The sequence below is a fragment of the Cibotium barometz genome, chromosome 1 (assembly GCF_041138505.1).
Source record: "Cibotium barometz isolate CiBa-2024 chromosome 1, ASM4113850v1, whole genome shotgun sequence".
Lineage (NCBI taxonomy): Eukaryota > Viridiplantae > Streptophyta > Polypodiopsida > Cyatheales > Cibotiaceae > Cibotium > Cibotium barometz.
The window spans coordinates 80,210,455-80,233,433 of record NC_141046.1 but is presented as its reverse complement, the minus strand read 5'-3'; the positions used below and the strand labels follow the sequence as shown (position 1 = coordinate 80,233,433).

General features: G+C 39.6%; 1 protein-coding gene across 2 annotated transcripts; it reads right to left on the bottom strand.

Annotated features, from left to right (window-relative positions):
• Window positions 1-679: 679 nt before the first annotated feature.
• On the bottom strand, window positions 680-9,321 carry LOC147642482 (uncharacterized). Of its 2 annotated transcripts, none has more exons than XM_086806962.1 (6): window positions 8,837-9,321; window positions 8,208-8,751; window positions 7,468-7,585; window positions 6,835-7,382; window positions 2,926-3,178; window positions 680-2,769 (listed from the first exon to the last, which is right to left on the bottom strand). In XM_086806962.1, the coding sequence occupies exons 2-6, from the start codon at window positions 8,273-8,275 to the stop codon at window positions 991-993; spliced, it is 2,766 nt and encodes a 921-aa protein (XP_086663088.1). In that variant the 5' UTR covers window positions 8,276-8,751; window positions 8,837-9,321; the 3' UTR covers window positions 680-990. The 2 variants fall into 2 exon arrangements, with proteins under 2 accessions (XP_086663088.1, XP_086663093.1); XM_086806967.1 differs by having other exon boundaries at window positions 8,208-8,745; window positions 8,837-8,985.
• Window positions 9,322-22,979: the final 13,658 nt, after the last annotated feature.

The window sequence follows — 22,979 nt, the reverse complement described above, 5'->3', positions numbered from 1 at the left end:
CACCAGAATCACTTGCATCTTTGTTGATTTGCAAGAGGGCTTTGATTGTCATGAGTCATAGCTCCCTTGGAGGGTAGTATTGCACTTTAATTGATAACATCAGCAAGCTGCAGAATTCAAATTGATGGTGGCAGCTTAGTGTGTACCAGATTTCTCTTCCCTAAAATTAATGTGTGCCCTTGTTCTTCTTATTATTGCTAAGGATGCTTACAAGCCAGCAATATCCGCACACAAACATCTGACATCAGAGCTACATCACTTCACAGGTTCCATCAGTCTGAAGAATTCCTGCTTTTGCTGGGCATGTGGGTGACAGCACATTCCTGGCAGGAATGGCCAATCCCTTATTCATCAAGTCCCCTAGAGACAATCTGCACTTGCTGGCATTACAACCAAAGCTACGAACTCATGTGGCCAGTGTCTAGGGTGATCAAAGCCTAAGGTTTGAAAGTTGCTTGCTCATGGATGACAAGAACTTTTTTGACAGTGCCATACAAAAATGGAATTGAGTTGAAAAGCAAGAGAAATTTTTTGTTTTTTGTTGTGGGTTACATATCATAATAATCATATATTTAGATGTGCAGGTGAGAATTCCGTGTGAGCAGCATGGTGCAATAGCCAATCAGGGCAAGGGCCTGCCACCGACACCAAACAAAAACTTTAAGCATTTACGGAGCGATTCAGAAGCACGAGCCTTTATTTCTTGAAACCATTGAGGATAGGCGTCAAAAGAACAATTAGTACTACTACTATGCCCAAGTGTCACAAGGGTATAATTCAATATCATTACAACAGTTGAGTATTCACATAGATTGTGCACACACAAGTACAGGTTGAAATTCCCAACCCCTCCCTTGAGGATTTCCACATTGAAATCCATGGCAAATCGCAGTGTAACTGCATGCAGCATGATGACGGCAAACCACTTCATTCCCTGGCTGTGATTCATAGTGAATTGCATTCCACTTTGATACCTTCACTTTTGCCATTTCACCTGTTCTGCCTTGTATCATAGTCATAAAAGTTGCTGTTGTAGACACCTTGTGGTAGTGGTGGTGGTGGCGGCGGTGGCAGCCAGAGATTCCGTGGTTCAGCCATCCTGGAGGCATATAGTGCATTGATGGATGGCTGTCTTGATGAGCCTACTCCAGAACCTCCTGCTGCATCACCCCATCCTTGCCTATTGGGTGTGTAAGGACTCAGACCTCGGGGCAAGTATGGTGCCGGAGAAATGTACTGTGGTGGGGCCAGGTAGACAGGTGGGAAACCAGGGGGCTCCGTGTGGAAAGCGTCTCTGCCATCGTAACCACTCCTGTAAGCAGCATCCAGACCAGCCAATAGTGTTGCTTCCTCATTTGAGCTCTGAACCTGATGCTTTGCTATCTGCAGAGCCCTTAGAACATCTGCTACCCTGTCAAAACCACCATCTACGGACTTACGATGGTTCCTCAAGGTTGTATCTTCATGAGCATTCACCTGGGACGTGGGGACAGGGATGCCAGACCTGTTGCCTTGAAGCAAAGAGAGACTATTGAAATTTGGCCTGTCCCGGTTTGGTGATGCATATTGCATTTGTTGCATATGGAATTCCAGATGTGGTGGGAAATCGGCAACGTTTCTGGTTAGTCCAGGTTTCAGATCCTGTACACCTTGCAGTCTTGTTCTTCTTTTCAAAACCTCTTCCCAAATGGAGTCCTTTATCAGGTTGTCTGAGGAAGCATGGCTAGAAAAGCCATCCATTGGGCCATCTTCACCGACCAATGAAGATTGCCTTTCTCTTCGGGCCATCCCTTCCACCAGTACAGTTGCCCTTGATTCTTCTTGTGATCTTGTGTCTTGTCTAGAAAGAGTGCTATTGTCAGAAACAATAGGGAGGCCCATGCTGATACCATGCTCGATTAAAGCTGTCGTGGAGACGTGATAGTTCTGGTGGTGGCAGCCGGTTTGGTTGACCCCAAGCGGTTGTTCAGGAGCTGTGAAAAGCCTTGTAGAATTTTTGTCCATATCCCCCTTTAAGACTACTACTTCCTTTTGGCTGCCCCTATATTGCTCTTCCATATCTGTATCTTCCTTACAAGCTGCAAAACTTGGCATCTGAGGAGAGCTGCTTGTGACTGGCTCATCATCTGCAAAAACAGTAAATCTGAAACTGGAGGACAGATGTTTCCTGTATCGTTCTGGTTTCCCGCCTTCCACAAAAGAGTCTCTTGCATGCTCTTTTTCATCAACATTGGTAATCGTGGAGACCTGATCTTGCGAGGCTTCTTCCTTTGAAATCCCGGATGATGTGTTCACTGAAGACACTGACGCTTGCACCCTAGCAACTTTATCAGGTAAATCAGTCTCTGCTGGCATGTCACCAACACTCTCTATATTTAACTTGTGCTCAGCTTCCTCATCAATCCCTAACAGCCTTTCTTCTGGTGGCTTCTCTTTCGATGCCATGTTATCAATAATACTTTGGTTAGCATCAGAAGAAGCTTCACTTTCGGCAGTACCCCCCCAACTCTCAGCACCACTCACATCTTGTGACACCATCTGAGACTGAACCAATCCATCTTGCATGGCATCTGGGCTTTCACTATGGCAATCATCAGGATGAACTTTTCTCAAATACCGGGTGGAAACCTCGTTGACAAGCTGACTTGGCAATACTCGCTCGGCTTCAACCACCTTGGCAGCATCACCCTTACACCATACTCCTTCCTTCACACACTGCTCATCTGCTAAGGTCTCCAGAGTACTTCCTACTTCACTCTCAGAGATACCCTGCAGTTGAAAAAAAAAACACATTCATCAAAACAAGAAACAAAGGCGTGGAGGACCTGCACAGCCAAGCTTGAAAACTCATATGATTTTATTGGGTTCGCAAACTCAAGGTGCCTTAGCTTGCTGACACGCAGGAGTTTAAAACTGAATCATCACCTCTACAGTTTCGTTGTTAGCCAGAGCTTTCTGCTCTTTGAACTTCGCCTCCCATGCTCTTTGGGCATTCTCTTCTGCTTCGAACTGCTCAATAAGCTCTGCCTGGCGTTCAAGCACTCTCTCCACCTCCGTGTCTCTCTCATCTTCACAGTGAAGGCTCTCTTTGATACCATCTGGATGAGTACTCTTACCATCAAGATCCTCAGGATCTTGAGTCTGTCCACGTTCTTCCTCAAAATTTGTATCATACGGCCTGCATAATGTCAGAAATTTATTGAGGGCTCTCTCTCTCTCTCTCTCTCTCACACACACACACACAGAGCAAGGTCACACTTCTATAAGGAGGTCGCTGGTTGGGTAGGTACAAAGCAAGGCCCATTAGAGCCAGTACACAGCACAATTGGAGTGAAACAGGGCTGTTCCCATACTATTTGAGCTTTATGTTGACGAGCTGGCAGATTTCATGGATTGCCTAGGTGGCAGCTCTAACCTAGCGTCTCTGTTCTACTCTATGGATACGGCGTAGCTAGAGGGGCTGTAGAGGCATGGCATTCCTATTGGTATTAGAGCTACACAGGGCCAGAGGCTTATGGTGGATTAAAGATAACCATGGGGTGTGTGTGTGTGTGTGTGTGTAGAGAGAGAGAGAGAGAGAGAGAGAGAGAGAGAGAGATGTGACAATCTCAAAGGGAGAGATTATTGCAGGACTCAATGGTGGTTGATTGATTAATATGTAAATCCCTTCACAAGTACATGCTTTTGTAGGCTACCTTTTGACCCATAGAAATCATGCACAGACACTTAACTGACGACACATGGCACACCTATCCTATCCTCTCATGAGAAGGTGTTCACACACGCTGCGCCCTGAATTCCCAAAAAACTACCTTCCGAAACGAAGGTGGAGATGCCTGATAAACCTTCATTAGTCATGGTGGTTTCTGTCTGGTAAACGTAGATTTACCATTGAGAATGTGATTCTCGAGAGGAACGACAAGATATGCGTTTCGGACTCATAATTTGAGGGTATTAGTGACTCGAGAATGTCATGAGAGTCCTTGTTCTGCGCACCCGAGAATTAAAAAAACAATTGAGCTCATTAAACGTTTCTACTGGTGGCCACAATTAAAGAAACATGTTAATCATTATGTGGCACATTGTTTACAGTGTAGTGTCAGGTTACTAAATTCGAGCGTGTGAAGTCGCCGAGATTGTTACATCCGTTGTCTATTCCAGAGAGGAAATAGCAAAGTATTTCCATGGATTTCATTATGGGTTTACCCAGAACGAGGAAACGTTTTAATGCTCTCTTTGTCATTGTGGATAGATTATCTAAGATGACACATTTTGTTCCTACTACGAACAAGGTTGAAGCTCTGCAAGTAGCGAAATTCTTTATTCTGCAAGTCCATGCATCTGTTCCATCCTGTCCCCTATCCCTTCATGCCCTGTCCCTGAACACTTTCTTTGATCTTCTTTTCCGGGGTATAGAAGATGCTTGCAAATGCTTGAAGCTTTGCAAGATCTCAAGTTCCTAATGCTCACTTACACACCCCATGGCTAGGGTTTTATGCAAGGAAGAAGGAAAAAGCAAAAAATGGCTTGAATCTTCGCAATGCTTCCAAGATCTTATGAAAATGCTTGAATCAAGCAAATCTTGTCCACAATCTTGAAAATTCTTCATACCTCTTGCTATGGTTTGAGCTAGAAGCCATGAGGAGCATAGATTTTTGCCATCACTTATACATGTGCAAGCAAGATCAAGAAAAATACTCAAGAAGACCTAATTTTCTTGCAAGAAACCAGATCATAGCCGTGAATCAAACCATTGAAGCTTGTAGGGAGCCCAAACACTCACCATAAGCTTATTTGAGGCCTTCTTGCACATCAAATGGAAGCTCGTCTCTCTCACACCATTATGAAGGCGCCACAATTTCTATGTTCTTAGGGCTATATGGAGGTCGCCAACTTTGAGAATCAACTCTTGAAGTAGCTCTCATGGTCAAGTTGTCTTCTAGGGTTTAGAACTTGCACAAAATGCCCCAAAGAAGCTCAAGATAGCCACACTAATGTTTGGGAAGCATGAAAGCAGTCCAGGGTTTTGAAACATCACGAAAATTGCATAAATTTCTAGAAATTTCTGAAATTAGGAAAAAATGAACGAAAGCGAAGAGATGGATCAAAGACGAGCTCTCATACCACTGAAAGGAAGGAGGGCAAGAGAGGGAATGAATGAAACCATTTATGCAGAGTTCCACATGGGCAAGGTTGCCATTGAAGCTTGCTCTTTACAAGAAGATGTATTTTCAAAATGATTAGTCAGTGTTTATTGTGATTAGGCCCTTTTTCATTGACTTATATACTTCCCAACCTTTTCAAACTTATTGCTAAAAGCACCCATGCCCAAGGCTATGAACTAAGCCCCATATCATGCCTATGTACATAAAAAAGGTCCATAATCATGGCTTCCCATCCACACATGAAGTATGTATGCCTCATGGAAACCATGACAGTGTGTGTATGAAGAATATAATAGGACAGGTGTTAAAGGTAATTAAACGTTGCATATCCAAATTCATACATGAAAAGGAAAGCAAACAATCAGAACCCATAGGAACTCCAACTGTTTGCTGAAACACAGATATAAACAGGTCATCTAGTAAGAATCTACCCAATAAGTGACATCTTCAAGGTTTCAGTCTACATCATCCTTTTCATTCTTCTGTCCAGTAAAGCTGATTTTAAACTCGCAAAGCTCTACATCTGTCATCCTAAAGTTTGTAACCAAATGCTTGACTTGAAGGGTTTGACATCATCCTTTTCATTCTTCTGTCAAGTAAAGCTGATTTTAAACTCGCAAAAATCTACATCTGTCATCCTCAAGTCTGTAACCAAATGCTTGACTTGAAGGGTTTTTTAGTACAAGATTTCATTTACAGAGTGGCAAAGTCAAAAGTTTGAAGAGAAAGAGGTGTGGCCTTGTCATCATCTACACTAAAAGAGGAATTGAAGACTTTTATAACTGGAATAACTCCAACAAAATCCTTCAAGATCCAGCTTATTTCAGTTGGGACATCGGCCTCTCTTAGTAGGTTATTCCAAAGCTCATAGACAGTGGCTAACATTGCTTTGAAGCAAAAGCTTAACCACTTAGAAACACCCCTTTATATGAGGTCTTACAAGCTGAAGCTACGAGTCTTGGATTCTTAGGGTTCTTATGGAATTTCCACACTCCATAAAGATAAACAAGCCTCAAGTTACAACTAAAACTGAACAACTTGCAAACATTTTGGTGCTCTATATGCAACTAGGGTACGAATGATTTAAAAGTCTTTACAAGTGATAACGAAATCATTTGAGTATTTGTCTAAGTAGAAAATGACAACAATCAGGGTGAAACTTAGGTAGAGAAGCTTCATCACTTGAAAAGGCTGAGTTGAATAAACTAGATTCACTTTTCATGGGGCTTCTCCACACTCCATGCATAGAACACCTTTTACTTCTAAGGCTTCTACTTAAATTGCCGATCCCCTTCCGAATGGCCTTGAAAGGAGAAGAGTTCTTTGGAGAAGATAAGGCGAATTGAGTACCTCTTGCAAAGATCTCCTTTTAAGAAACACAAAGAAGAATAGAGCTATCAGCTGTAACTATATGTCACATATAATTATCAACAAAGGTGATAAACTTATTATTGCTGTGACAAGGTCTACTGAGAATAGCTAACCTAATTTGTTCCGAAAGATTTCTGCCAAAATCATTATAGTTGAAGGCCTTTTTTTCCAAGAGGCTTTACATACTTTCGAGTAACCACAAGACGATTCCTATTTTTTCTAACACAACTAGGAAGAAGTTCAACTAGAGCATTCATCCAATCAACAACACCACCTTTCACTCACAGTATAAATTTACCTGCTCTCCTTTATCCTGATCTGACGCACTGACTTCCCAACCCATCTCTTCCGTGGTGATTCCCCATCAACAGATGCAAACGACCTCTGTGAAATACTCCTCCCTAGCCAATCAGTCCCATATCCAAACTCCTTGTCTTGCAGCTTTCTTGAACCTTTTCGTCTCCCCCAAGCCAAAATCCCCTTCTCTCTTCCCGAATGATCAGTTTCTTCATCATCTTCATTTGTTTCCTCGTGACTCAACTGCCTGGAAGAATCACTCCTATCAAGATGCTCCGTCCTGCTGATGGACAAGCCTTCCTCATCTTCATCAGGAGTGTACTGCAAAAAGCCCTCATTGATGTTGTGAGTTCCGGGTCTGGGAGGCTCATTGAGACTTTCTTCCCTTGAAAATCTAGCAAAACCACCTTCCCCAAAGCTTGAGGCAAAAAAATCACTATACTCCACACTAAGTTCGGCTCTGTACTTAGACAGGACCTCCAACCTGGCTGCTTCTAGCTTTTTCTGAAGTTGAATTTCAAAATCTAATCGTTGCTCAAGCTCCACAACCTGGCAAAAGCAGGAAGCAATATGAGTTCCACCTCTGCAAATAAAAACTCTAAGGATTATATTAAGACATTGGAAGTTTACGAACCTTCTTGGCCAACTGCTGTGCCCTCTGTCGGGCAGCTTTTGACACTGATCGCTCGGACAGCAGACGTGCACGAAGGAATTCAATTGTCATAGCTGCTGGGTCTTCGCCCGACGGCCTCCTGTGGATAAATTCAGAATCATCAACGAATCTACAAATAAGAATGCACTTGCAACGTGCCCTGTATATGATATACAAAAGTGGTCTCGATATGACATTTTTCTCTAAAGCCAGATGTTGCTGTGTGTTTCGATCCCAAAGTACCACAGCTGGCACAGTTACTTTTTGACACCTGCTCCCCCTCATCAAACCAAGGGCGCATGTTCCCTACACCTTCAAGGAGTGCATGGCTATGGTCAGCTAGGGATGTAAGGTGTTGCAGTACATGCTGCAACAAGGTATCCTATCCACTTAACCTGCACTGTGATGTGCACAGCCTGCCAAAATGCATGGGTTGGCAAATTCCCCTACTTTTGTTGTGGTGGAATATGCCCTAGGTGAAATTCACCGAAGAATGTAGAGATCAACCTTATTTCTAGACCAGGCACCACCTGACTATATGGCACGGAGATAGTAACTAACTCCTCCTACCCTCTTGTGGAAGATCTTGGAAAAGGGTTTTGGAGGGGCACGGGGGGTTTATATACAAGGAACTTGAGAAGCTTGCTTGGAGACTGCATGCTTACACATGGTGCATTTTAACAAATATTGTGTGTAGACTGATAGCTGTGTATATCACTTACCTTTCAAGAGAAGATGTGCTGAAGTTGGGATCCATGGTTGGCTGTGGGGCTTGAGTGGTGCCTTCCATACTGTGGACAAGAGGGTATACTCCGGTGTAGAGAAAAGTCCAAATGGACAAAAAGCAGGCTGCTAAAATTTCAAATCTTCAGCTTGAAGAAGAATGAATTTTCTCGTGTTGAAGGAGACGATTCTTCAAGCAAAGGCGTTCTACAAGGCAAAGGGCGGTAACGGCAAAGGGGTAACAGTTTTAACTCCTCCTCAAATGAGCCCACAAAGCGTGCAGATGCAGTTTTGTGGCTGTGCCCAACTTTTGCTTTGATATTAGGGCAGCAGATCTGGTGCGAAGTGGCAGCCCTTCTGATCAAATTATTGGGCGTGATTTGGTCCAATACTAATCTGGACAATTACCGCTTCGGGCCACTTCCGCCATTAGAGCTGAGATCCTCGAGTTGGGCTCAGAAAGCGCTCTACACCATATGCTTTCTGCTTTTGGCTTTGGCTCTGGCTCTTTCACTTCCCTGTGCCAAAAAGCTGTTCCTGCTACTGCACATGCCACATGTTAAACTAGAGAAAGCAGAGGGAGTACACCTTCATGTTAAATAATGTGTGTGTCATGCCAACAATTTACCGTGCCAGACGAATCAATCCGAGCACACATTCTGCCACACAGTAGCTGCTAGGACTAGTGGGTAACAGCTGGTCTTGACTCTTTAGGGTTGTCAATGACAGCCTCCAGGTCTCGCAGCATGTTCAGACTCCAGACTCCAGAGCGTGTATGACCCGTGGCACTCGCGACTTCCTGTAAGAAGGCAGACTCCCACCGTCCGATCTGCTTTGTTCAACGTTGGCCTTGCGATTCAACCTTGCCGTAATGAAACGAGGACCCGGCAAGTGAATGAGAATCGAAAGTCAATTCACCCGCGACCCACCCCCCTGGAATAATAAAAGGGGTGGGGGGCCTGGCAATAATAGGGGCGTGTGTGTGTGTGTGTGAGAGAGAGAGAGAGAGAGAGAGAATAGGGAATGTATGCAATGTGCATGGTGTGTGTTAGAGAGATAGAGGAGAGAGTAAAGCGGGAGGGGTGTGTGAGAGGAGCTTTCCAGTAATGAATTAATGGATTGAATGATTTTTTTTAGTTTTAAGAGATGCAATTAAAGAGTACTTCCTAGAAGACTTGTGTGTACACGCACACCAACCAACCGATGACCATCCAAAACTCATGGATTAAACAGTTAGGAGGGTGGGTGTGTGTGTGTGTGTGTGTGTGTGTGTGTGTGAGAGAGAGAGAGAGAGAGAGAAGATAGACACACGCAAAGGTCCACATCTCTAAGTTGATAGAGCATAGAATGTGAGTGTGTGTGCCATGCCCATCGTGCATACATATGTGTGCACTCTCTAAAGTGCTTCATCACCAAACGGCATCCGTGTGTGTGTGTGTGTGTGTGTGTGTGTGAGAGAGAGAGAGAGAGAGAGAGAGACAGAAAGATCAACGCTAATGAATTAAATTGAATAGTACCTTTTAGAAGCCTTGTAGTTGGTGGAGGGAAAGATAATATGAAAGGGTAACTATGTGTCTTTCAAACATGCCAAATTGATCAATCAAAGTTAAGAGCACCCCTTTATACATGTGTGAGAGAGAGTGTAGAAAATAAAAATACTTTCTTTTACTCTTAGGACATACATTAAGCTTAAATATCACATATGTGTTTTGCCCCTTGATCATGGTTGTGACTTTATAAGAACTCTTAATCATGCTAAGAGTGCTAATTTGATGCTCATGGATCCTTTAGTGATGACTTTATAAGAACTCTTAATCATGCTAAGAGTGCTAATTTGATGCTCATGGATCCTTTAGTGATGACTTTAGTGAAGCGTATAACACTCTCCGTGTGGTGACTCTTTGGTGGGTTATTCTTTCCCATGGGAGAGCTTTGTGGCCGATCCACCTCCCCCCCCCCCCAAAAAAAAAAAAAAAATAAAAATAAAAAGCCTTTTCCTTCTTGTCATCCCTTCTTATTGTTCACCTACAAGCTTAATCTTGCTTATTAATTTGCCTCATAGTGTATGTAAATTCCTACCTCTAGTATCTAACCAATAACATCTCACAATATAGCAATAAAGTGCTCAATTTCATTGGCTATAAAAACCACATTTCACATGTAGCTTCTCATAAATTATCCTCAATGCTGACCTGGATAGATACTAGCATTAATGCATTAGACAGAGATAATAAAATAGTCAATTTCATTGCCTACCATCCTTGTTTCACATGTAAATTATCCTCAAGGTTGACTTGCATAAATATTGGCATGTAATGTTGTCTCTCGTGAAGCTCTAGAGGGACATAATGAAGAATTGGCATTACAAAGATCACAAGTCCTCATAAGTGGTGAAGGGAGGAACATAAGGCAAAATACACATTAAGAAGATCATAGATCCTAAGAAGGACTACCTCAATTAAGCATGAAGCATTGAAAATAAAAACATACAAATCCATATTGGATGGAACTCAATAGATGATGCCTTTTACTATTCAATGGTATAACAAATTTTTTCAATTTATAAGAAGATAGAATATAGGAGTGGCTACAAATCAAAGGTTTGAAGACACTAACGTAACGGACTTTACAAATAGTTAAAGCTTTTGTCCAAAAGAAAGTGTTGCAATGTTTTGCTTAAGAAAAGTTTGAAAGCTTAACTATTGATAAAGTCATTATGTTACAGTCTCCAAAATTAAATTATATATATATATATATATATATATATATATATATATATATATATATTGAAGACTGACTCTTCAAAAATATATATATTGAAGACTGACTCTTCAAAAATAATAAACACACACACACACACATGTGTGTGTGTGTGTGTGCATGTATATATACAAGTATGTGTGGGGGAGGGTGTGTGTTATTTTTGAAGACTGTAACATAATGGACTTTATGTTATATGCACATTATGTGTGCATATACCAGGAGGCTAACCCACATTAGGCTTGTGAGCATGGCAGCATGGGAACAAGCTCTAATGGAGCATGGGTTAGGACTAACCTTAAGGGTTAAGGTTAGCGTAAGGCATCCAAGGGTCACACATGGGAAATGGAGAGTAAAGAGTCACTTGAGGGCCCTCCTATATAATAGGGGCTATGGTCTCTTGATATTATCTTGAGGCTAGGTTATGTTATGTTCTCTTATGTAGAGGATCATAACTATTCACCTACCATTTCACACTATAGCTACATGTTGATAAATTGGAGTTATACCTCTTGATGGTATGGGACATCAAGGTAAAGGTATGATGTACTTCATAATAATTCATGTGTGCATCCCTTGGGCTCGGGGATGGTCGGGTGGATGAGTTTATGGCTGATTTATGTATGTTTATGCATAACAATTATCTAGAGAGATCTTAGGGTTTTAACAATGGTATCAGAGCAATCTCTAGTTAATTGTTGTTGATTTTTCTTTCTTATTACAATTTTGGTATTTTTTGAAGTAAATTTTAATATTTACTAAAAAATGTTATTTTGTTGATTTGTGTTGATGATTTGCACATGGATCGTCGATATGGCAGTTGGAACGCGTGTTACTACTATTCAATTCGATTCCGTGAGTTTAATGCTATTTTTTCTTATTTTTTGTGGTTTCAAATAAGCATTAATAAGAAATTTTACAAAAATACCACATATTTTATTGTCGATATTTTTGGTAGAATGGATTCCCTAAATTTCTAAATTTTTCAGGAAATTTTTCCTAATTTTTTAGAATTTATTTGAGCATTTTTATGGTTAAAATGTATTTTTAATGCATTTTTGTGGGTTTTCCGCGGATATTCTACTATCGATTTTCTGTTGAAATGCAGTAGGGGCAGCATGTTGATACATGGAAGCTCTCCCGTGTGCATGGGACCTTGTTCGTCTCTCAATTCTGAATTTTTGTATTTTCCTCTCGCCCATGTGATCGCCTCTTAATAGGCATAATTTGATTAAATATTAATCATAATTAATAATTTGATTAAATATTAATCATAATTAAACTTTAATTATGATTAATAGAAGTTTAATTAAATTCTTAATCAACCTCCTCTCTATTAACAGAGAAGGAGGGGGTGGAGAAGGAGGGATGGAATGGAGAAGAAGGAGAGGAGAGAGGACTCCTCCTCTCTCACATTTTTTCGAAAACGCGCAGGGAAGGGAGCCCGCCGGGCGAAAATCACCCCCCCTTATAATTTTTTTTGTTGAGCTTTAATACAAAGCCTTTAAAAAACTTTTTTTTTAGCTTTAAAAAATATAAAAAAATGTTTCATTTTCAAAATCTTTTCAAAAGAAAGCTTGGAAAAGCCTTAAAAAATTTAAGAAAATATGAATTTTGAGAAAAATAATTCTTCTGAAATTATTTTCTTGGAATCTCTTGGCTTTCCGCATTCCTGGGAAACCTTTTGGCTTTCCGAATTCCGGAAAATCTTTTGAACTTTCGGATTTCGAAAACTTTTGACCTTTCACATTCTGATTTTTTTTTTTGGTCTTTTCATTTTCTCGAAACTGTTAGCTTTCCTTTTATTCCGGGAAAATTGTTGGGATTCCGAAATTTTTTTGACCGTTCGTATTCTAAATGCGTTTGGAGTAAATTTAATTTTTTTTTAAATTCTAAGAAATTAGTGAAAAAATAGACAAAGGTTATTTTAAATTTTTGAAAAATGTGGGATTGGTGATTGGCATGTGGTGTGTCCATTCGGGTGCCCGTGACCATTCAAATTCCTTTAAAATATATTTTTTGATCCAAAAATTTAGAAAATCCATTAAAATTATAAATTTTCATTGGATTTGAGAATTGTTGGGCGGAATTAAAAATTTCGAATTCTCAGGAGAAATTAGAAATATTCTGGAAATTATTTTTAGAAATCTTAAAAATTGGTATTTTTAAATTATCAATGGTATTTTGGTAAAATTATTTGCTAAAATTTTTTTGGAAAAAATATAGGTTTGGAATGCCATAAGATAGGTTTGGTGGAATTCAAAATTATCGTATTTTGAGGCCCTATAAAATTTAAAAAAAATCATGATAATTTTTTTCTTGAGAATTTAATATTTTTAAGGGTTATTTTGTGTTGAAGTATGTGTTCACGTGCTGACATTAGATAGATGCGGGTTATTTGCATATTATTAATACGATTATACCACCCTGTATTAGTATATATTTTTGTTTGGATTAATTTTGAACGATGTTTTCATGATTTTTTACCATTGTTTAGCCTTTTTTGGACATGTTCCTTAATTTCTTCAATGATGGCTATAATTTGCATTCATTTGCATTCAAAGTGTGTTTCACCTTTGACAATTTTCCATGATAATTTATTTTGTACTAATTTAAGTGTGGTCTGTGCTTAATTTCTTAAGCCTAAGACAAGTTATATCATGGGTTAGTTAATCTGTTTGTTTTGGTGGATTTGATTGGATGTTTTCCAAGTTTTATATGGACTCATCAGGTTTTACCTAGATCACTTGTGTTTAGGGGTTTTTTATTGAGTGCTACACACGTGTTTCACTTGCTTACTTTGGAGTTTTGTTTGAACGACACCACATTCATATACTCCGGATTGATGAGTTGGCCACCAATTTTTAATGCTTCTTTTGGCATGATTAATGTCCATTAGATGGCATGCATTTATTTTTATGATCAACTATGGTTTTTATGGATTCGAGGAGCTTCTATGCTTTTATCCATGGTTTTATAAGGATCTTTTGATCTTTTCATTTTTTGCACGTAATTTTGGACTATGTTCCTTGTACTTTTGTACATATTCCAACTTAGATACCTAGTTGCTTATATATCTAGGTGAATTGTTATTTTTCTACCCTAACTTTATTGACTTTATTGGGTAGTTATCATTAGAAAGGTGCCAATAATTCAAAATTCTTTTCTAATGATGTACTCGAAAAGAGTTATTCCTTGATGTGGTCTCAGGAATATAGAGACAGGTTTTAGTATGTGAAAGTCTAGGATAGGCCATCTTATTCCTTTTATATAAGATTTTATTCATATTTCCTAGACGGCATACTAGACAGTTACAAATTAATAAGGTATGTATGGGTGGTATCATGGTGGTATGGGACGCTAGCCATCCCTCATATATATTATCTTATGGGATAATTTGGGCTCAAGATTGTTGCTTTGCTTACATCACTTAGCATGTTGACCTCAACATTTAAAGACAATCTCATTTTCTGAATTCATTTAAAGTTATTATGTGGGCATTCTCTAGATAAACTTCTTTTATCTATAGCCTGCATGTATTGATGAGTGTAATCTTGTTGGCATTTTCACTTGTTGAAATCTTCTTCTTTAGAGTTCAATGAGTTTATCTTGTTGTGTTCGGATTAAGGAAATTTGGATTTTTCCTTTGTTGGCATTTCTTTCTCTAGTTCCGTACTTTAGGTGATTTATACAGTCAACCTGATGGTTTACGGATGGACATATGTGACTCATCGAGACATTGATGACTCTCTATGTTGATATGGGTAACTCGAGACACCGATAATTCCATGAGCAGATGGGTAGTACATCGGGCCGCCTGGTTCCTGCTATTATAATGCCATGTTTTCCTACTTTATTCCAAATGGTTAACAACGAGGAAACTACTTTGAGTATGAATTCCTCTGATCATCCGCAATCTAATGGGCAAACAGAGCGTATAAATCAGATTATAGAGGATATGCTTCGTGCATATGTCTCTGGAAAAGCATCAAATTGGGAAAAATATCTTCCAATGATGGAATTTGCCTATAACAGTTTTAAACATATGGCTATTGGTTTTAGTCCGTTCATGCTTATGTATGGGTATCAATCCAGGGCACCTATTGATGTCGGTCTTAAGGACATCGAGCTTGATGCATCGAGGGATTTCTTGCGTGATATGCAGGAAATGCTGACCGAAGCTCGGGATTCTATCAGGAGTGCTCATGACAGGGCACGGTTCTATGCTGATAGAGGACGCTCAACTTGGTCTTTTGAACCAGGAGCGTTGGTTTATTTTAATGTTCCTGAAGATTCAGAGACTTTGTCAATAGGAAAATGCTCGAATTTATCTTCTAGATTTTTCGTCTATTTCGAGTTATACATCGGATTGGCACGGTTGCGTTTGAACTAAAACTACCTCCAATTGTTAGAGTTCATCCAGTCTTTCATATCGATAGATTGAAAGGGAAACTGAGAGGTGAGGATAACACAGTTACTCCTCTCAAGAACTGGTTGAAGTCGAAGATTTATCCTATGTTCCACATGAACCTGATAAGGTAATTGAATTTAGGGAAAGGAAACTTTGTAGTTGACTAATCCCTAAGGTTAAAATTAGGTGAAAAGATAGGGAAATAGAGGATTCGACTTGGGAGGCGGTTGATATTGTTCAGTGTAGTTCTCCTTCTTTTCATTGCAAGAGTGCAATGTTTTGAGAGAGGGGAAGTATGTTATATGCACATTATGTGTGCATATACTAGGAGGCTAACCCACATTAGGCTTGTGAGCATGGGAGCATGGGAACAAGCTCTAGTGGAGCATGGGTTAAGACTAACCTTAAGGGTTAAGGTTAGGGTCAGATATCCAAGGGGGGTCACACATGGGAAATGGAGAGTCAAGAGTCACTTGAGGGCCCTCCTATATAATAGGGGCATGGGGTACACTCAAGAGGGGCTTGGGACTTAGGCTATGGTCTTTTGATGTTATCTTGAGGCTAGGTTATGGTATGTTCTCTTATGTAGAGGATCATAACTACTCACCTACCATTTCACACTATAGCTACATGCTGATGGATTGGAGTTATACCTCTTGATGGTATGGGACATCAAGGTAAAGGTATGACGTACTTCATTATAATTCATGTGTGCATCCCTTGGGCTCAGGTGGATGAGTTTATGCCTGATTTATACATGTTTATGTATAACAATTATCTAGAGAGATCTTAGGGTTTTAACACTTTATCAATAGTTAAGATTTCAAACTTTTCTTAAGTAAATCATTGCAACACTTTTTTGCACTATAAAGTGTTTTGTATATAAAATGGAAGCTCTTTTGTTCATATCCAATCAACACTTAGTTATTGAAGATTCAAATACGTTTCGCTCCATATATATTACAAGAGAAGAAAATGAAATGAATTTATGGCTCATGACAAAAAAGTAAAGGCGGTCCTCCAAAAATGGCTACTCTTGAGACAAGTAGCTCATGAGACAAAAAAAGTAAAGGCGGTCCTCCAAAAATGGCTACTATTGAGACAAGCTTCTTTATTCAAGGGTGTTTATTTATACAAAGAAAGGCCTTAGACATTTAAGGGAAGCTTGGGTGAATACAATGTCGTTGTGAGATTAAATTTGATACAAAACAATGCAAAAAGATAAACCACACCCGCCAAAATTCACAGTACATCTACACATTATTGGGTTGTCAGAAAATCCCACAAAGAGTCTCTCCACTTACTCTTCTCTATAGTAAAAAGTTCCAGTTAAAATGTGAATTGGGTGAAAAAAGCAATCTAAGGGTTGTCTTGTTGAAGTCTTGTTACGACTTAGTGTAGCCATGTCCCAATCATCTCGCATCCACACCACCAAATACCAATGTTTTTTTTAAATGGCCCCCTCATGGAATCTATAACAAAGGACACCCTTTTCAAGCCCCTTTCCCCATTCCTCTCTCCTCTTCAATAAGTCTCTTCCTCCATTTACTATATGGAATCTATATATACTCCCTCTATAGAAGCCACTTTCTTGTCAAGCATCCACTCTTCATGCCCCTTCATTGATCACTTTTAGGCAACCAACATATCTTAAAGGGGTGGAAATATTGGCCAAAATTTCCAAGAATATTCCATTCAAAGAAAATCCTAGCTCCCACCAATACGATCAATGTGACCCTTTGAAAAAATCCCCACAACACACGTTATGAGAGGATCCAAGCTTAACATTTTTGGCATCATTGTGAGGATGAAATCTCAAGGCATAGTCTTTCTTTATTAAATCTTAGGGCATAGCCTTTCTTTTTTAAATCTCAGGGCAAAGCCTTTCTTTATTACTATTTTAAGTTCTTAATATCACTCATAGTAGCTTACCACGAAACACATGTTGTTTTATGTTAGGTGAAGAAAGTGGCTGAAGGAGAAAGACTAGAGCTTTGAGATTGTGAGAACATACTTTCACAAGTTGGTTTTATGTTAGGTGAAGAAAGTGGTTAAAGGAGAAAGACCAGAGCTTTGAGATTGTGAGCACATACTTTCACAAATTGGAGAATGTAAACAAGCATTCCATTGAGGGAACTTAAGCTCCAAAACTTTGTTTTTCTTAAATTTCTATTAAAAAAAGTAAAAATCCCTTTAAAAAACATCAAATTAGATTTTAATTGGTTGTAATTACTTACTTGTTTAGATTAGGATAGGATTAGACACCCCTCATAGTTCAAAAACATCAAGGAAACCCCAAATAACCAGATAAAAATCCTAATGTTTGTCTCAAGAAAAACCAAATGTTTAGGATTAGGATAGGATTAGACACCCCTCATAGTTCAAAAATAACCAGATAAAAATCCTAATATTTGTTTCAAGAAAAACCAAATGTTAGCCTATAATTGATCCATATGTGAGCATAACTAAGCTCAAGGCCATGAGAATATTGTCCTCACATGCCACATCAACAAGTGGGTACATAGCCAATCAAGGATATTTATTGACATTCAATAATGTTATTATCCAAGTTAAGACAATAGCCATAAAAACTTGCCCAGTAGAATCTTGTCACATGTCCCACATATCACAACCTCAGGAACGTAGAGTAAATGTGAGCATAAATCCTATACTCACCTTATGAGAGAATTTCTCAACAAGATGTGATCATGATTTATTACTTCACAAATGTGAACATAACGCTTATCCCTAGGAGTGTCATCATACCTTCTAACTTCATGGATCAAAATTGTTTAAAACAAATGTGCTCGTGATTGTACACAAAGCTAATAGACGTGATTATACCTTTTATCTTCATGGATCAAAATTAATTACACCAAATGTGTCATGATCATAAACAAAGTGCATGGACGTGCCCATATTTGTGTTCACATGTGGGATCATAGTGGCCATATTTGTGTTCATGAGATATATGCTCCACCTTCATATTATAATGTCTAGGCATTGTGAAGGCACCGGTGAGCTCATGTTTATGCAACCCTTATTATGAGGAGTAGCTATTGTTGAGCACCCCAAGTGCCCAACATCCCCCCACAGCACCTGTTCAAGGCATGATGCCTAAACATAAGTTTACTTGCATAAAACCACACGTGTCTCACTTGAAAGTGTTTGGATGTATTGCATATGTGTATGTTCCCAATGAAGGGAGAACAAATTTGGATCCAAAGGTAAATAAATGCATCTTCATTGGTATGTTTTAGAGCAAAAAGATTATAGATGTTATAACCCTACCACTTGTGATGTGAGTAAGCAGAGATGTTGCTATGCACCAATAATGAAGGCACCAGAAGATGTAGATGTAAGAAGTAATGATGTTGCTCCATATGTAGAGCGGTCATGCTGGAGAGTCTTCTAGCAGAGGATCCAGTGTTAGTCCATGGTCAGGCAAGTTGAAGATAAATATAGATACACATGTATCACGAAAAGGGAAGGAAAAGGTAGATCAACCTTTTCCTTTTGTGAGATGTTATAACCCTACCACTTGTGAGATGTAAGCAGAGATGCTATAACCCTACCACTTGTGAGATGTAAGCAGAGATGCTGGTATGCACCAATAATGAAGGCACCATAAGATGTAGATATAATAAGTAATGATGCTGCCCCACATGTAGAGCAGCAATCATAAGTCCCGCTGGAGAGTCTTCTAGCAAAGGATCCACTGTTAGTCCATGGTCAGGCAAGTTGAGGATAAATATAGGTACACATGTATCATGCAAAAAAAAGGAAAAGGTAGATCAACCGTTTCTGCCTATTCTGTCAGCAGGTTACTCATATGTGGATGGTAAGCTTGGCATTCTGTTAGTGGGGTTACTCATGGTGCAAGGAGAACCACGGCTATTTTGAGCACATTTAGTAATGATCTAGGTGTACACACGTCTTGAGGGTTAGATACCTTATTGATAGATTAAGATATAATGGATATATAGCCCATCATTATGCTTACATGGTTAAAGTAATATAGGAGTTGAAGTCCACTTGTTTTTTACAGGCTCTCTTGTGTGTGTGTGTGTGTGTTTACTTTACAAGGAACTCAAACTCTCCCTCTCCCCTGCATTCTCTTTAGATATGATGAAGATATCCAACCAAAGGGTAGAAAAACCAATGGCTTACAATGACTATGGACCTTGTAACCATATTGGCACCATCCCTTTATTACCAAATAAAGAATGAAGAATGAATGAAAGAAGATTATGTGTTGGAGGAGGAGGTCAAAGAGCTTCTCCCTGAATTTGAGGTCATACTCTTGAATCCTATCATTTCCTCTTTCTTGATAACATTCAAAAGGTTGTAGGCCTTATAGAGGATAAGGCTCTCTCTATCTGTCACATGAACCATAGAGCTTGATTTCCACATGTACATAGGGGCCCATGGGCAAAAGGAGAAAGTGACTATAAATAGGGCTTGGGAGACATTGGTAGGATCTTTTGACATCTTTTGACACTTTTACTAACTTTGGTCATCTTGTACCTTTGGGCTCCATCTATGGAGATTTGGCCTTCCATGGTCATCCTCTTGGTGAGAGGTTAAACACACTTAGGCTATTTGTGCATCTTCTCTTGCTACATGCACTTATAGATTTTCTCTCTCTTTTGTATATTCATGTGATGAGCCATTGGATCACTAATCTCATGATTAATGGATGCTAGATTCTTGCTTTGATGTGTTTGATTCTATATTTTGCTCTAGATCCATTTCATTTGGTATCAGAGCCTTGATTTTGATCCATTATCAAGGTTTTGGGCATGAGATTAGTCATTTTCTTGATAATTTTCTGAATTTTCTCTTGATTTCTTGGAGTTTTGGCTTAATCTTACTTAACTTCTACTTAATCTTTGGAGATTAGTGGAGGGGAGTCATCATTTCATGTGATTTCATGGAGATTTAGCTCAATTAGACCTAATTTGGACACCTTGGACCAAATATTTGGGGTGGGGTATAAAAATTGGGAAAATTTTAAATTAATTACCTCTTAATCTCTCTGTTAATCATGTTTATCTTTTTGTGCTTCTTTTCCAAGCTTTCCATAGCCATTACTTCTCATCTTTCCTCCGTTTTGCTTCCATTTGCTAGGGCTTTTGTTGATCTTGAGAAGAGGAACACATAGAGTACCAATTTACATGCAATTTTCTGAAAATTTCTTTCCTTTTTCTTTCCCTTTGCTCCAAACCCTAATCTCTCTCACATAGCTCACCATTGTCCATCTCCACTCACTCTAAATGGCTGCAAATGCATTCTATTGCTAATGATGGCCAAAGTTGGAGATGATTTTGCTCTTTTCTACTCATGAGGGAAGGCGTTGAGCGCCGTTTTTCCACGGCCAAAATCACAAGGAGAAGGCTTCATTACATGCTATTCCATCCCATGTGGTTGTTAGCTAAGATGTTTGGCATCTTTCTTGTGGATTTTGGGGAGTTCTTCATGGCTATTGGAGAGGGAGAAGAGGAGGTTTGAGCAGCCCACAGAAATTGCAAAAATCTTCAAGATTGGTTCCATTGGAAGCTCTATCAAGCAACAATCCAACCATTGAAGCTTTCGGAATACCATTGGTGAGTTGCTATGGCTATTTTCTCAACAAGCATTGGTGATTAATCTTCATGCTATGGACAAATTGGGGTTATCATGAATGGAAACCCTAATTTACAACATTTTAACATTCCTACATAACTCATGATCCATTAGAAAGTGATTACATGCTCTTATTGCTCACATCTTTCGTTAATTACACCCATTTGGATGTCATGTGGCCATTTGTGAGACAAATGCAAGATTCTTTGATGAATCCATGCATAAATGGATGAAGGAATGCATATGCTTATATGCATTGATTGAGCCACATGCATGGAGTGGATGTTGGGTAATAATGAGAAGGTTTTTGCTATGGACATGATGCTTTTATGCATTGGTATGATGCTATTGAGCATTGGAAGAGCTTGATATGTGATTGGAATCAATTGGTAATGCTACATTCAAATGCAAGTTGATGCCCTTGAATGCCAGTTGATGCCAATTACTCATAAGCAATGCTTTTGGGAGTGATACCAATTGGATATTGATATCATTGGTATATGGTATTACCTCACTTGTGCTTATTGATTGATGTTGGATCTTTGGATGAATGGTGGACATTTGGAGCTATGTGGATAAGAATGAGTTCATACATAATGGTTTATGAGTATATTGTAATGGGCATGAGTCATGCCACATCCTTGTAAAGTGATCCACCTCATTTTCATATTCAAGCTATATGCACCTCACAATTGTTTGCACTCACTTCAATTTCTGGAAACTAGATATGTTGGTGAGGGTACCCTGGGTGTTGGCGGAGAGGCCCGGGGAAAGAGCATGACTTGAATCCACTGTGTCATGAGTGCCGTGGTAAAGCAGTACGGTGGAGGATTAGGTGTGGAGGTGAAGACTTGGCCTCAACCCGTGCCTTGGTTCGAACTAGGTACAAGAGGTTTCTCCCAAGGTAACACATGAGCATTCCACCAAGAATGTCACTTTTGGATTCATGGCAGATGCTAGGAGGCCTTCTATGCAGGAGATGAAGCCTACTACATTCCAAGCGGGTTCTTCTCAATTGGATGGAAAGCAACATGCACCTACATTCAGACATGAGGAGTCAAATTTTGGGGATCCGAGGAGAGTACCTTTGAAACCCAAAGCAAATCAATTCTCCATGCTTGAAGAGGAGGTGTATGATATGGATGATGTGGTTGAGCTTGATTGGGAACATATGTCATTCATTTGAGAGACAAAGAGAAGCTCATGATAAGTGGATGGAAATGCCAAATCTCCTCAAGAGGGAGTACAAGGATTTTGCTCAATTCCTTGGATCTTTTGTGCAAATGCAAAAGCACAAGCCCTCGCACCATCATGAGAATGCATCGTCAACGGTGTCAAAGGATGTAAAGGACAAGATTTCACTCTCTAAGTTCAAGGGTGATGGTTCAGCTCCACATGAGTTGGAAGAATGGATGAATAAGTTGGATACATACTTTCAGCTCTATCCGAAGAGTGAAAGGGACAAAGTGCATTTTGCATCCTTGCATTTGGAAGACTATGCACATCAATGGTGGAGACATATACTCAAGGAAGGAGTTATGCCACATACTTGGGAAGAACTCAAGCATGAAATGAATATGACATTTGTGTTGCCTTTGGTTCTTGACCGATACCATGAAGAATGGTATGAACTCACACAAAAGGGCATGTCGGTTAGGGAGTACATCAAGAGGTTCATGAAGCTCTCTATGTTTGTGGATGGACTCAATGAAGGCATGCAATTGAAGAAGTTTGTGCATGGTCTAGATTCATACATCAAAGCGGATGGCTCGGCAGCACAAAGACCAAGCACTATCAAGGAGGCTATGAGGTTGGCGGAGCTATATGAGCCAAAGTATAAGAGGGTTCAGCCCAATGTACCTTGTCATAAGCCATTTCACACTTCTTCAAATGTAGGGAAAAGTCTACCTTCTTCTACATCCACTTACACTTCCAATTTCCATACATCTTTTGGAAGTGGACAGTCCACAAGTGG